The sequence below is a fragment of the Lycorma delicatula genome, chromosome 12, assembly GCF_047948215.1.
Source record: "Lycorma delicatula isolate Av1 chromosome 12, ASM4794821v1, whole genome shotgun sequence".
NCBI lineage: Eukaryota > Metazoa > Arthropoda > Insecta > Hemiptera > Fulgoridae > Lycorma > Lycorma delicatula.
Window position 1 is genome coordinate 20,575,522 of NC_134466.1, and position 15,950 is coordinate 20,591,471.

Consider the following 15,950-nt stretch of genomic DNA (forward strand, 5'->3'; position numbering starts at 1 on the left):
AATGTAAAAATAAAAAATATAAAATTAAATAAAACAGTAAAGCTAATATTCATCCGAACAAAGAATAGAGTTCATCCGGACTAAGAGTATGACGTGATCGCCTTGGATCTGATTCGAGCGCCGAATACTAATAACTATGAGTAACACTGGTTGTCCATTCGGACGAAATGAAAAATGCAACCGCAAAGGGCGGGATTCTAACGTAGAGTACGGCTTAACTTTCCGACAAGCGCTAGCACCACTAGATCGCAGCATCGGACGGCTCGACCTGGATCGGAACACACTGCCCAAAAATTATAATTAATTTAATTATAATTTCGTCATACATTACATGAAATGAAACTTAATATGCAAACAAAGAGTATTAGGTAAAATAATTACGTAAACTTTGAAAGTACAAAAATTAAAGTTAACAAATCTAATATTGATACAGGTAAAGCTTACAACCTAAACAGATTAAAATAAACAAATACATTAGGAAGACTTTAAATAAATCTTATTGATTACATTCGTAATGACTTAAGTCATTGCAGGCATTTAAGTTTGTAATAACAATCATTTTATTAATAGTTCTTTTTACTATCGTGCCATTAGTTTTCACATCAACTAATCTAACTAGTCCATCGTTACCTTGACACACTTCTACAATTATTCCTAATTTCCACATCAGTAGAGGAAGATTACTTTCTTTAATTATAATTACATTGCCAACACAAATGTTATTATTGCACTTATTTCTCTGTTGTAAAGAATGTAAGTAGTCGTTAGACCATGCCTTCCATCTTTTAGTAAATTTTGTGTAAGCTGCCACCTAGCTAGCTTATTTACGTTAATGCCTGAGAAATTAGGATCAGGTAAGGAAGTTAATGGAGCGAAGGTTAAAAATTGTCCAGGATTAAAAGATGTAGTACGCCACCCACCATGACGGATAAGTATTTCCAACGTAAAATTTATTTCTTCTGATGAATAAACTGACAGTGTAAGATTACTTTAATTCCTTAAATTATAAATGAAGCGAAAGAAATATAAAAAATATGTTTAATGTTCGTACGTACGAAGAAAATGGGTTTGAAAGTTCTAAAGTTTCCGTTGTTTGAAGAGCAGTTGTAAACATTATTTTTGCTAGACTTCTTCTCAAACTTCAGCAAATCGGGCGGAATCACAGCAATGATAGGTGAATTGGATGGCCAGGCATTCTCCTCTTCCTTCAGAAAAGACGTACCATTTCACCTGTGACAAAGTTAATGCATCCGGCATGCAACCACGTAACAGGATGTATGCGGGGTTATCCCTTGAAGGAATGCGCTTCCAAACGCATTGCTTAGTTAGTTCTTGAATTTCGCAAACTCTATTTGCGACGAATATCTTCATCTATTAGCAAGCGAAGACAACCAGTAGTAATGAACTACTTTAGAATCCGACCAAAAATGGACTAAAACAAATCTTATACATAAAATACACTTAACCTTATTGAATAGACAAGATAATAGAAGAGCCGCATTCAGCTCTAACCTAGGAATAGAGATTTGCTTGACTCGAGCAACTCTAGATTTTGAACAAAATAAGTGGTTTTCAATGTGTTCATTGGTATCAACAGATCTAACGAAAAGACATGCACCATTTGCGCTACTACTTGCATCACAAAAACAATGTATTTGGTAACTCTTAATATAACTCTTACTTAATCTAATCTTAACTAATCTAGGAATCTTAAAATATGACGATTTGAGCTGGGAATACAGAGAATTCCATTTTTCAGCTATTGGAGTGGGAAGAACTTCATCCCATTGAAGATTAGCGCACTATAACTCTCGTATGAGCACTTTAAAACGAACGCTTATAGGAGCAAGTAGTCCTAAAGGATCCAACAATGAAGAAATGATTGACAAAACGGAACCCTTGCTATAAAAATTATTATTATCTATTGGATGGAATTGATGAATTAAATCATCGCCTTGAGGATTCCAAAATAATCCAAGTCTCTTGATATTTTCATCCTTATCTAATTTGGTGAAAAAATCAGAATTGTCGAACATATCTGGAACGTTGGAATGGCATTTATGTTGTGAAAGTCCATATTTGAAAATCAAAAAATAAAAATCATTGTATAATTGTTTCAACTGATCGATGTTGTCACAACCAGTGAGTAGATCATCGACATAAAAATTTGGCTTAATTACTTGGCAAGCTTGAGGAAAAAAACTTCATTTTGATTGGAAATTTCAATCAAACATCTTGTGGCTAGAAAACTTGAAGGCGCTAAACCATAAATAACTGTCTGTAAGTTACATGGAGTGACTGATGAGGTGGTATCATCATACCAGAGAAATCTTTGTAATGAAAAATCTCAAGTATTAATGCAAATTTGTCTGTACATTTTAGGAATGTCTCCTGGTAGCAGGCAGCTATGATTTCGAAAACGAATTATAATTGAAAATACATCTTGGTGTACTACTAGACATGTAGCAAGAATTGAATTAAGTGATTGGCCATTTGAAGTTTTTGAACTACCAACAAATATTACTGTTGTTTTCGCAGTGGTGAAAGATTCACGAAATACTGCGTGATGAGGCAAATAAAATTTTTCACATGGAACCTTAGACTGAAATGGAACTACAAGTTGCACGTGATCTAATTCTTGAAATTGTTTCATGAAATGGAAGTAGTCTTCCTTAAGTTTATAATTTTACTTAAATCTACGCTATAATAAATTGAAACGATGTTTGGCATTTGCAAACGAATCTCCTAAAGTACAATTTTCCTTACGATGAAGAGATACAGCAAATCTGCCCTTGTTATAATGAAAGGTATTTTCAACAAAATGTTTTTTGCAGAAAGAATCATCCTTGTTCAGTAAACGATCTTCTATTTCTTCGAATCTCCAAAATGATTCTGATTGTTAAGAAAGCTGTTCATTGATAACAAAAATGATGTTGAATTTGAATTGTTTTACCGCTTAATAGGTGTAGTAGGGATTTGTTCCGAAACTATGAAACAATGACGAGTTTTTTTGAAGTATGGTATGATTGGAATTATGAGTTAATTCAACAGGCTTAAGTAGAGAAAGATAATAGTGAGCTCCTAGGAGAACGTACATTTGCCCAGAAATATTAAAATTAGAATCGGCTAGAAGAAGTTGAGAAAGAATTTCCCAGTCAGTTACGTTTACAAAATCATTAGGTAACAAATATGTAATGGATAGCATTACATGACATTTCAAGTTAAAATTAATATCTTCATACCTAGAATTAATATCCAAATCAGTACTAAGCTTAGATTTGGTAACCACATTGCTAATACCTGTGATCAGCATGAGAACAGGATTGATTTGAAGCCCAAGTTTGGCGGCAAACCTTTTAGTACAAAATGAAATCATCAAAGCGGAATCAAGTAAGACTCTGACTTGAAATTACCTTTTTTATCTTTTACATTAACTACAGTTGCTTCAAGTAAAACAGACTAGTTCGGTTCTGATTTTAAAGTAAAATATGAACTATTAGCTGAAGGAGCTTGATTCTGTTCAGAAAATGTACATTTTGCTGTGTCTTGCTGCGTTTATCTAAATGAATTAATGTATGTTACTTCCTGAGCATTTTTTACATTTATCATTGCTTGAGCAATCTTTGACAATATGGTGTTTCAAAGTTTTTTCTTTCGGTAACATTATAACTTAAAAACTTATTAGATCGATACAATGGATGGTTGCTAGTTTTACATAATGCACATGTAAAATTATTAGAATTATTTACAAGAAATGCATTTTTACTAGAACTAGGTTTTGAATAATCATATTTTTTGCCGCAAAATCCTACATTAGGCGGCTATGTTTGTTGATTACTTTGAATCGTGTCTGTGGATTCAGCTAGTTTATCCTTACATTCTAAGAAAGAAACGAATTGTTCTAACTTTGGAAATTCATTATTTTAAAATGTTTTTCCCAGCCTCTTAAAGTATTTAAATTTAAGTTTTGAGTAATTAACTGTATTATAATAAATTCTAAATAGTCAATATTTAGATTCTTCAATGCATTAATATTTAAATTAACTTGGTCAAAGAACTTACATAAATTTTCAGAATTTTCCTTTTTTGATGGTTTTAAATTAATAATTTCTAAAGCATGTTTAGCTGCTATTAGCCTTTTGTTATCATAACGATCTTTAAGTAGTTATATTGCAGTTGCACAATTTTCAGAAGTTACTGATAAATTTTTTATTACATCAAGGGCATTGCCTCTTAAAAAATTTTAAAGTAATAAAATTTTTCAAAAATAGAAAATTCTTCTCGGTTGTGAAAGGGCTCAATTTGTATAGGTTTTAAAGAAATTTGATTAGAGTTGTTAATCACTTTAGTTGCATCAGTTACCTCTGAAATTTTGAAACGGTTTTCTAATTTTTTATGTTTTAACCTAAGTGTCGAAAATATTATCTTATGTGTGCCTAACCTGTACGTTTTTATCTGTTGCATCTTGGTGCCATTCGATTTCAGATTGAACATCGAAAAATAGTTTTTCGTATACTAACACTTTTTCATACTTGATAAATAGATCGTAATCGCCTGAATTAAGATCAAAGTTTTCAACGAATGTTTTTAAATTGGCTATTCTATTCTTCATGTCTCGTTTTTTTAATTAATCTATGAATTCCAGTTTTATTGGAATCATATAAAAAATAATATTAAATTAGAATGAAATAAAGTTATTATAAAAAAAGATTAAAAGATAAATATCATATACAAGATATCAAGATTAAAATATAGCCTATGCATAAAGCGAATGAACTGGCTTGGTTGTAAATATGATTCGATATTGCTAACATCTGCTTCTTGCAGGTCAGCGAACAATAGAAAGATTGCATGAGATATGTGCGCGCATGTTTTGTATAGCGCGACAAAAGGAAAACTTGTCCAAACTGGAATCGAGGGTTGATCTTTATACCTGCGGATGTAAGTTTATGCTTAAAGTCAAAAACTTAACTGTGGTATAAACCATTGAAATAAATAACTATAGAGATATTCACGAACATGTTTCACTAATGTTAATTTTTTTTAAAGTGCATTTATAACATAACTCCTTAATTATTGAAACGCTTTTTATAAATAAATTATAAATACCATGTTGTTGACTTGGTTTGACCTTATCGAAGACCCTTTCTTTCTTTTTCCTGTTTAGCCTCCGGAAACTACCGTTTAGATAATTCTTCAGAGGATGAATGAGGATGATATGTATGAGGGTAAATGAAGTGTAGTCTTGTACATTCTCAGTTCGACCATTCCTGAGATGTGTGGCTAATTGAAACCCAACCACCAAAGAACACCGGTATCCACGATCTAGTATTCAAATCCATGTAAAAATATCTGGCTTTACTAGGACTTGAACGCTGTAACTCTCGACTTCCAAATCAGCTGATTTGGGAAGACGCGTTAACCACTAGACCAACCCGGTGGGTTTATCGAAGACCCTAGATGAATGATGTAGAGCAGCTAAGTTCGTGTCGTTAATACAGCGATTTTACGATACTGTCCCTCAATCCGGTCATTTAACGATCCGGCCGGGAGGACCATGAAATGTATGGTCGATTTTAGAGCGAGGTTGGACTGTATATTCCTAGGTGATAAATGCTTTAATGAATTGTCGTTGACATAATGTATAACTTCACATATAAAAATAAAAAATATAAAATAAAATAAAATATTAAAGCTAACTTTTATCCAAACAAAGAATAGAGTCCATTCGGGCTGAGTGTGACTAGTAACTATGAGTAAAACTGATTGTCCATCCAAACAAAATGAAAAATGCGACCGCACAGCGCGGGATTCTAACGTAGAATGCTAGTACCGCTTAACTTTCCGGCTAGCGTTAGCATCCACCTGATTGCACCACCGGACGGCTCGATATGGAACGAAACACTGATAATATAGTAGTTCACCTCATTTTACTCAAATTGTAGACAGGTAATTAATCGTTTAAATTACAAATCTCACCCTATTATTAATGTCGATATGAACTACTATGTTTTCCTCATGATCATGTCAGCCATTAGTTGGGTTTTGTGCTGTTACCAGATACAATCAAATTTTTTGGATGACATATTGCTGATATTTTTGTGTTTTCTTTTGAATGCTATTGATATTATGCAATCGCATGATTCACACGTTTAAAATATATTAAACAAAACTGCTTAAATTTTAAATGCAGGTACATATTTGTGTCTTCTGGTAACAAAAATAAAAATTGAGTGGATACAAAAATATCTCTATAGTATTCAGTGATATAGATTTTTCAACGTTCTCTAAGATCAATTTTAGTTTTAATGAAAATAGTTCAAATTTTTTATGCAATTAAAATAATTTGAACAGGTAACAGAAAAAGATCATGGAAAGTTTAAAAAATAAAGAAGGAACGTTGAATTAAAAATTCTTAAAAATAGTTTTTATAAATTATTATTATTATGAGGAAAGAAGGAGAATAATACAATGACTATAGAGTCTAATTATTAACTTAATTTTAAGGAAATTTCGGCATTTTATTTTTAAATTTCTTTTATTAACTTATTAAAATGGCTATTTGTCTATAATTTACAGAATTTTTGGAGAAAATAAACTTGATAAATTAAAAAAACAGTAAGTAGTCTTAAAAAAACCATTTTATTTAAAATTAGCTAATTTATAATATGATGCTTATTTCTCCTTTAGCAGAAATATCTTTTAATGGAGGAAACTGGTTCTTTGCATTTCTTCTCTCACCATTCTCTTTCATCTCATAAATACTGTTGAGTTCCATTTAAAGCTGATATTACTTTTCTGTTTCCTTTTATATTTTTCTTTTAAAAAATTCCTACTTGAATACAGGTACATCCAACGAACACTCAATACATAATATTCATCAAGTTCTATGGCTTATTCGTTTATGTTTTTTGTATTTTAGTTGTATTTTTATATATATTCATTTATGAATGAATTTTTATGTTATATACTGCAACTTATTTTCGTTTTATTAGTCAAAAAAAAAGGAAAACCATAAATATACCTTCATAATATTGCTAAAATTATAGCTCAATTTTATAATTCTACTGAATGGACTTCTCAAATTATTTCCATGTTAAGTGCTTAGCCAATGAATTGTGCAGAGTTGTTGGTTGGGTAAATAATGAAGTGAACAAAATATTTATTGTTTAGACTAAATTATTTAAATTAGTTTATAATGTTTTATAATTTTTTTTATAATTTTAGAGTCGGTGCATGATATAAATTCATACTAACAAAGTTTTGATACATCGTTGGAAACTTTAGATTGGTTGACTTTTAAGATCCTAAAAAGACGAGACGTGTGAATCGTTTGATGAACCGTTCTAGACTGATGGAACAAAGAACAACACGATAAAGAATAATAAGGAGTTATATGAACACAGGACTCTTTACAAGATAAAAAAAGGAATCATTACTTGATTTCATATCTGAACGCAGTGCCCGCCTAAAAATCGGAATTTGTATAGTGAAATCATCGGTACTCTTATAATGAAATAAGAAATAATAACTCTCATATAGAAAATCTTGAATATAATAAGGTCTTTAAACACGTAAATTATAAAACAAATAGAAACTTGTGTTGAATAAGTTCTTTGAATAAATAAACCTTGAAATAATTAAGGTCGTAGAATAAGCTGATACCTTGAAGAATCAAATCACTTGAATAAGTAGATTCGTCGAAAAAGTGATTAAATAAATAATTTCTATGTTTGAAAATACACCATGGATATAAACACTTGTTCAATTCTTTAAGACTGGTAGCAAATATAGTTTGTGTATTAGTCTAGGAAGTATTCCAAAAGACTTTTTGACGATCGCAACACGTACTAAATTGTCTGTTCCTGTAAATATTTCTGCTATTAAGCCTTGTTTCCACGGTAAAAGAGAAGTATTTTCATCTGATATTAATAAATCCTTTAAAGATGTTCCTCTTAGGAGTTGTCAATGTGTTACGTTGTTGCAATTGATTTAAATAATCTTTAGACCATTAATTCCAAATGGACTGCGTTAATTTTTGCGTTAGTTGCCAACGGTCTAAACGATTAATAGAAATCTCAGTGAAATCGGGAATAGGAATCGAGGTGAGATACGATTCAATCAGTACGTGTCCAAGTGGTAATGGTTGTGGATTCCTGGAATCTGATGATACGGCATATAATAGGGTTGAATTTAAATAATTTTAAATTTGGTAAATTACGGTGTATAACTTTTGTAAATTAATAATAGGATGTCTATGACAATCTACGTGTTAAGATGAAAGTTAAACCGTTTTATGCCGCATTCTCACACCTTTCAAAATGCGGAGAAGAAGAAGGTATGAAAGCCAAATTTATACCTTGTGATGTGGGAAAGGAATGAATATTGTGTTGGTTTGATTGGATGTCTTTTATTTGAAATATTGTAAACAATATCCATGGAAAATATTGTTTGCAGCCTTGAAAGTTTGTTCATTATCGGAAAATATTTGATTTGGTATACTCTACGTGAAATAAAGCGCTTTAATTCGGCAATGAATGCTTCAGATATTAAATTTGATATTAATTCTAAACGTACAGCCTTAGTTGAAACACATATGAACAGCCATGAATACGTTTTTGGTACGGCTGTTGATCTCTTTCCAACGAATCATTAATTCACCACTATAATCGACAGCGCAAAAAAGAACGGTTTAGATAAATTAATTTGATAATTGGGAATTGACCAAGTTGCTGATCTAATTTTTTAGCACTGGAACGAAAGAATTTTATACATTTTTGAATAATAGATCGTGCAACTGTCTTACCATTGACAATCCAGAATTTTTACGATAAGAATTTTAAAGTAATTGAATGAAGATATGCAAAAGTCACAAATATCCGCTACAAAAGTCGTTTAATATAACTTCACAAGAGGCACGATTATTTATTTCTTTTAAGCACAAAATAAAGCTTCGTTCTCATCGCATGTTCATAATATTACTATCGTAAGCATGTAAAAATTAAGTTACATATTTAAATGATTTAAAACGTCTATTGGATATGCAAAAATCAAAATAAAACCATGCTATTCACTTTGACACTTTTTCACGAGCCACCATCTTCAGGAAACCGAAAATATCTTCAGAAATAACACGATCAATGAAGCAAACCTGTTTTGGCGTATGATCAGCGTGCTCATTGCCTGTAATTCCAATTTTGCTGGGTATCCAACAGAAGCTAGGAAACAGGAGTACACGTCACTAATCACCTGCAAGGTACTCGTGCAATCTGAGCAGAAAAGTATGTGTCGGAATGTCGGGCCAAGTACATTTAAGGCTTTATTAATAGCCAACAACTCTGCAACGAAAACACTGGAAGTAATGGAAAGGCCGAACATATATACTATTGCAAAACACAAAAGCACCACCAACAGAGTTACCGTGTTTAGAGCCATCGGTATAAACACAATAGCATCTGTATTCAACGTATGTACATTATTGTAGAATTTTTCTTGTAAGATAACAGGAATCATGTATTTTTTATAATATCGGCAAAAACGAAACCAATAATTCTCGAAAAAAGGCAGTAAATAAGGGTAATAATGTTGTAGAACTGGAGGCAATTGTATATTTAGAGATAAGAAAAGACGATTAGCTTTAATGCCTAGCGGGACACTAGATTTAGGCCATTCGTGATATGAATTATGATATCATAATTGTGTTGTTTGGAGAACACCATGCCAATATTCATATGATTTGGTTGTGGTTTAATGCGGGAAACAGCAACAGATCGTTTGGTTTCACCTTTACCAAAGATATGGCTAATCGTTGTTCACTAGTAGACTTACCGCACGACTTGAACGAAACGCACCTGTAGCTTGCCAGATGTTAGATGAATATATTCACTTGCACTGTCAAGGGTCAGATGTGTAAACTTGGCAAGTTGGTAGATCGCGCTACCACACTGTATTAGCTAAATAATCATTGTAGTCGATCCCGTCTGATTTTCCAAACACCCATCTGCTTGACTGACTGAGGAAAATTACTATTACCTACCGAGATAACAATCGGTCTGCGGTCGAGACAGGTAAGTCATAGAAGTAGGGGTCCTCAATACTAGAGATCGATGAACGAAAATGTACCTGATGAACATTAAAACGTGTACGACCGACCGTTCAATAAGCAGACATCTTAGTTCTGCCTCAGTCGATCAACGACAGTGCCTCACGAAGAACATGATGATGGGCCCCATAATTAGTGATGGGCGTTGAAATCACCAATTATTAGGCAGGGCAAATGAATCTGTGAAAGTAGATCGGTCAGATCATCCTCTCTGACATCGTAATTTGGGGAAGATTCTTGTTGAAAATATTTATTTTAAATGGCACCAATATTTTTATTGACACTACAGAGATGTGTGTATCCAACGGAATCCGTTTGGCCAATACTACTTCATGAACAGCCACACCTCGTGCTCACCTTTAGCTGGATGATCACATTTCTCAAAGTCGTATCAGCGAAAAGAAACTTCATCCTGGGGACGTAAACGCATTCCCTACATACACAGTATTAAAGGATTTCTTCCTTTAGAAGAATTTCTTTATCCTCACGCCGAGTATGGAGACCGGAAATAATCCGTTAATTAATACTTTAACGCATAAAAAAAATATTTTTTTCTTGTTATAACTTCTGTGTGGAGATTACTTATCAAATAAAATAAGATTTTTTTTTATTCTAAAGTCTTTACGAAGGTAAGATTTTTTTATGTTATTCATTATTATTGAGGCTTGGATCAAATTATTTTATGTATTTATTTTTGTCAGGTATTTGTTTTTATATATTTTATTTGTTTTGCAGTAAATATTATGAGAATGATTTGTAAGTACCGATATCATTTATTTTTCTAAAATATAGACCTTAAGAACTCCTTAGGTTTACAAATATTTTACCATCTGTTATTTATTAAATTTGTCCATTTTGTAATTTACAAAAGATTAGAATTTAGGTAGATTCATAAAAAAGCTACCTATTATAATGGATACCATGATTCGACCTCCGAAAAATTTCAACTTATCTTCGCGTTTCACATCCCCCAGACCCCAAAACCACCGTCAGTTCAAAGGTTTACATATATATATAAATTTCACTTTCTTATGGACACGATAACTGCCGTAATTTTTCCCCAATCACTTTCAAATTGATACATAATATATATCGACCAAAATCTCGATTAAATTCGTTAATGGGTAAGATCGGACCATGGAAATGGGGGAGCTTTTTCGAAAAAACAAATTATCACCGTAACTTTCTTATTAAGTAAAATGTGGATTCGTTTAAAGTACCTACTATAAGGATACTATTCATTGGATATAAGGATTCTATTCTACTATTCGGATTCCTATTTTTTGGATAAAGGCCTAAAACTTACGTAAGTAATGTTTTTTGATATTACCAACCACTGGCCCAGGAGGTAGAAAAAAATGGGGTGTCGAAAACAAAATAAATCATACCTCCCTTAATAGGTACAGTATGGAATCGGTTTAAAGTGGTTGTTAGTCCTCTAAACATTACCTAAAACTTTAGTCTGAAACAACGTTTGATATGACCAACCCTTAAGACAAGGGATGACCAAAATATTACTGGAATTACAAGAAGGTGGGGCTTGTCGTATGCTAAACGTGTCAAACTTTTTCACTTGCAACCATTGTCGTATTGAGTAACTCTTACTTGGGTCAAACATTTAAAAGAATTGAAAACAAAATGTTCCAAACTTCTAGATATGATGCGAGTCCTTACTAACACCAACTGGGGAGCCGATAGGTCATGTATGATACGTTTTTACTATTCCTTTATTCGCTCCCGTTTAGATTATCGTTGTGTCGCCTACTCTTCAGCTCGTCAAACCGTTCTTAAAATGCTGGATAGTGTACATCACGCTTTCCTTCGGCTTGCCACAGGCGCGTTTAGATCAAGTCCTGTTGCAAGCTTACTTGTAGACTGTGGTGAACCATCACTTTGGGATAGACCAGACCAGCTTTTATTATGTTATTTTGCTCGTCTCAGAGGACAGCGAAATCACCCGGCTCTTGACTCAGTCTTTAGAAATCCTAATCTAGGAAAGTATGAGGACCATCCACGTCGTACTGCACCTGTAGGTGTCCGTATCCGGCGTCTGCTGCAGCATATAAATGTTGACACACCGTCATTCTTTCCTACGTATCCTTGCTCATATCCTCCGTGGAGAATAAACCTTATAAATTTTACTTTTGACCTTACGACATACAATAAACAATCAACACTACCTATTGTCTTCCAGCAAATGTTTCAGTGTGTTCTCTCCAAGATGAAACCAGACGCAGTTATATACACTGATGGATCGAAACAAAACGATACAGTTGGCTGTGCATTTGTTGTCAATGAAAGAACTTATATGTTTGGTCTACCTGGTATTACGAGTTTGTTTACCGCTGAACTATACGCTATAAATAAGGCTCTAAACATCATTAACCCTAAATATAGAAAAATTCTTATTTGCAGTGACTCGTGTAGTGCTCTCCAAGCCTTAAAAAACTTTTATTCCAAAATCCTATCGTCATTGAAATTTACAACGCAATCGCTGAGTTGAATAATCGCAACAGAGAAGTAAGTTTTTGCTGGGTCCCTAGCCACGTAGGGATTCCAGGTAATGAACATGCAGATTCCGCTGCCAAAGAAGCATGTAACCAGCCTCCTTTCTCCACCCGAGTTGCTACTTCTGATTTTATTAACTATTTAAAGCAATCACTAGTTATGTATTGTCCTATGTATTGTTATGTATTTAGTCCTATGTATTGTTTTTGTTAAAAGTGTAAAAGGCTCGCTACTCGGATGAGTAGCGAGCCTTTTACACTTCCTATCGGAATTTGTCAAATTTTATATATATATATATATATATATATATATTCATATTTTTTTTATGTTTTACAAATTCATCTGTGATATTAGTTGTAAGACTTTTAACATAATAGTTTTAAGTTTTGTTTATTTTTAATATGTTAGTTTTTAACGTAGTTTTAAGTTACATGTTAGTGTTTTTGTTATCCGAGAATGGGCCTTTTACACCCATTCCGGATTTTGTTTCCTGTGATAGTAATTTTAAGTTTTAATTTTATCTAATAGCTTTAATTACTTTTATTTATTTATTTTATTCTAAAAAAAAAAAAAATAAAATAAAATAAAAAATAAAAATCCGGGCGATGATAACGTTCAACCGTTTTCCGCCCTAAAAAAAAAAATTAAAGAATATTTTCTGAGTCCCTATTGACAACCTGGATTCTGTTTCTGGAGACTTAAAACTCATTATAATATTAGTTATTATTAATTTTATTTTGGTAAACATAAAAACTCTACTATGTTAAAATATAAAATATGCTGGAGGGTGGATGTCTGGTAAGACCGAATGAAATATTTAACAAATTCGCACCATCATGCTATTCTAACACAATTATAGGTGATAGATTGATATCTTAATTACTGCTTCCAAGAGCAGTGCAGTCACATTAGATGTTTATTTGACTGGAAAATTCCTTGACAGGCCCAAGATCCATCATTCCCTGGGCCAAACCTAATAAATGAGCAAAATTTCGACAACAAAATAATATCGGTTCAAAATGACGACTAATATCAAGATTGGCCTATTTTTTCACAAAAATAAAAAAAACATGCATAACTTATAAAAGGGCATATCCTGATTTATATCTCTATAAATATTTGTCTTGGAGATTAGAACTTGTTACCCCCTTAAAAATGTAGCTAAAATCAAACTCAATAAGACAGTAAAACAAAAAAATGTGGTGTAAAAAGCACTTTTAGTATGAAGGTAAATTATAAAAAAAAATTCGTTATTAATAATTATATATGTATATATATATATATATATATATATATATATATATATATATATATATATGATTTTCTTAACGAATCACGATTTTATTTTTTTACATTTAATATGCTTTAATTATAATTTTTAATTATTACTATTTAATATTCCTTTAGTTTAAAACATTTAGCGTAACCTGATACTGCATATTAATTAAACATAAATGTTATCTTGGTGAGTTCTACAAAGAGTCTAACAAGAAATATTACTTAAAGACCAAGGTTCTACTTCAATAACAATTCTTAGAAACAAATGATTACTAATTAGTGATTACTAGGAACACATTCCATTTATTAACGCTTATATCTAGTAAATATTTAATCTCCATACGTATATATATATATATTTATTTATTTATATATATAATGTCCTTAAAGTTTTTCCATGATTACAAAAATGTGTTACAGTTATAGCTGTGTGGGTTGCGGCAAAAGAAAGCAAAAAATATAGATTTTTTTTTCATGTTGGTTTGTTTCAGATAATGGAAAGCTATAGGGTACTGTAATCAATTTTTTATAAGATGGCGTCAATCCAGGAGAAAACGCAATATATATCACAAATCGAAATCACTGATAACTGTGCAGCAAACTTTTAGAAGGGAATAGGTACGACTATCACGTGATAGTAAGAGTATCGTTGCGTGGTATGCAAAGTTTAAGGAAAATGGAACTGTAGTTGATCTTCCCGTACAGGGCGGCTATCTGTTATGTTTTTCAGACGAGGCTACTTTCCGCACCTCAGGGAAAGTAACCAGGCATAATGTAAGAATAAGGGTTCAGAAAATTCCATAATTTACCACGGAAAAAATTAGAGATTCTCCTACAGTGAATGTGTGGGGCGGTTTGATGCACAACAGAATCATTAGTCCCTTCTTTTTCATCGAGCAATCAATAACAAATAACATTTTCCTGGATAGCCGCAACATATAACCCCTCTGGGGTTATGTTAAGGACAGAGTCTATGCGATACCTGCAGCTGATCTGGACACATTAAATGGAGAATAACTGAAGCTGTTGCTAGGGTTACCGAAGAAATGTTGACCAAGACATAGCGTGAAATTGTTTATCGGTTGGGCATTCTACGAGCGACAAAAGGCGCATATGTTGTACTTTATTTATTGAGATGATAAAAAAACTTTGATAAATTTTTCTTTTTTTTCCGCAAACCGCACAGCTGTAAATCTAATAGTTTTTTTTTGTTTTTATAATAAATTTTTCTAATCATGGAAGGACTTTATGAACACCCTGCTATAAATGAGTTAATTGCTTTTGTTTTCATAATTTCATTAAATACGTTTTAACTTCTATTGAGTTTACACAATTACTTGTTATAAATTTATAATATAAAAAAAAAAATGAAAATATAAATTAAAAGAAATATCTAACACTTATGTTGCCTTAAATTTTGGAAATAGAAAATTGAACTGCTTGGTTGCTGGAAAGAAGATGAAAGAGGAAGTGCATATCAATTTAAAAATTAGAATAGGATGTGTATTATAAAGCTTAACTTTCCTAAAATTGCTACAATTGGACGATCTTCTTTCAATTTTAATTAAACTTTTCATCAAATTTTAATTATTATTAATAATAAGAGTACAAATGCATAATCAAATATTTACTTTGTCTTGATAACATTTTTTTTTTTTTAAATATTTCTTATGATTTTGATTTATTATATTACAAAATCTAAGAAAAAATATCTCTAGAATTTTATAAAATATCAGCAAATTTGCTTATTGCATTATTTGTATCGATTAGAAAAAAAAGTTAATAACACAACTTTTTTTGTAATTTTACTATCTAATGAAAAACAAATTGATTATTATAATTTTTTTAATAATTTTCTTTTTTTCATTTTTATTTTAGAATTCAATTAAAGATTTATGAGAAGTATAGCGGTGAAAACGAAAATAAATTATTACCGACTCTTCTTCCCGTTCTTGACGCAATTCCGGATAAAATTATGTAAGAAAATATTATTTTTGCAACAAATATCATAAATATACGGGTGGGCTAAAAGTGAGTCTCCCCACCACAAGTAAGAAAAAAA

At 31.7% G+C, this 15,950-nt stretch overlaps 1 protein-coding gene across 30 annotated transcripts in view; it reads left to right on the forward strand.

The window, feature by feature from the left end:
• Positions 1-15,950, forward strand: part of LOC142333452 (uncharacterized) — a 238,602-nt gene that overhangs the window by 146,394 nt on the left and 76,258 nt on the right. For 28 of the 30 annotated variants that reach the window (XM_075380590.1, XM_075380591.1, XM_075380569.1 and 25 more), the window contains 3 exons: positions 6,580-6,618; positions 10,838-10,858; positions 15,767-15,865. The exons of the other annotated variants lie outside the window; for them this stretch is intronic. In XM_075380590.1, the coding sequence (XP_075236705.1) occupies positions 6,580-6,618; positions 10,838-10,858; positions 15,767-15,865 (159 nt within the window). The remainder of the gene's footprint in view (positions 1-6,579; positions 6,619-10,837; positions 10,859-15,766; positions 15,866-15,950) is intronic. 30 annotated transcript variants of the gene reach the window in all.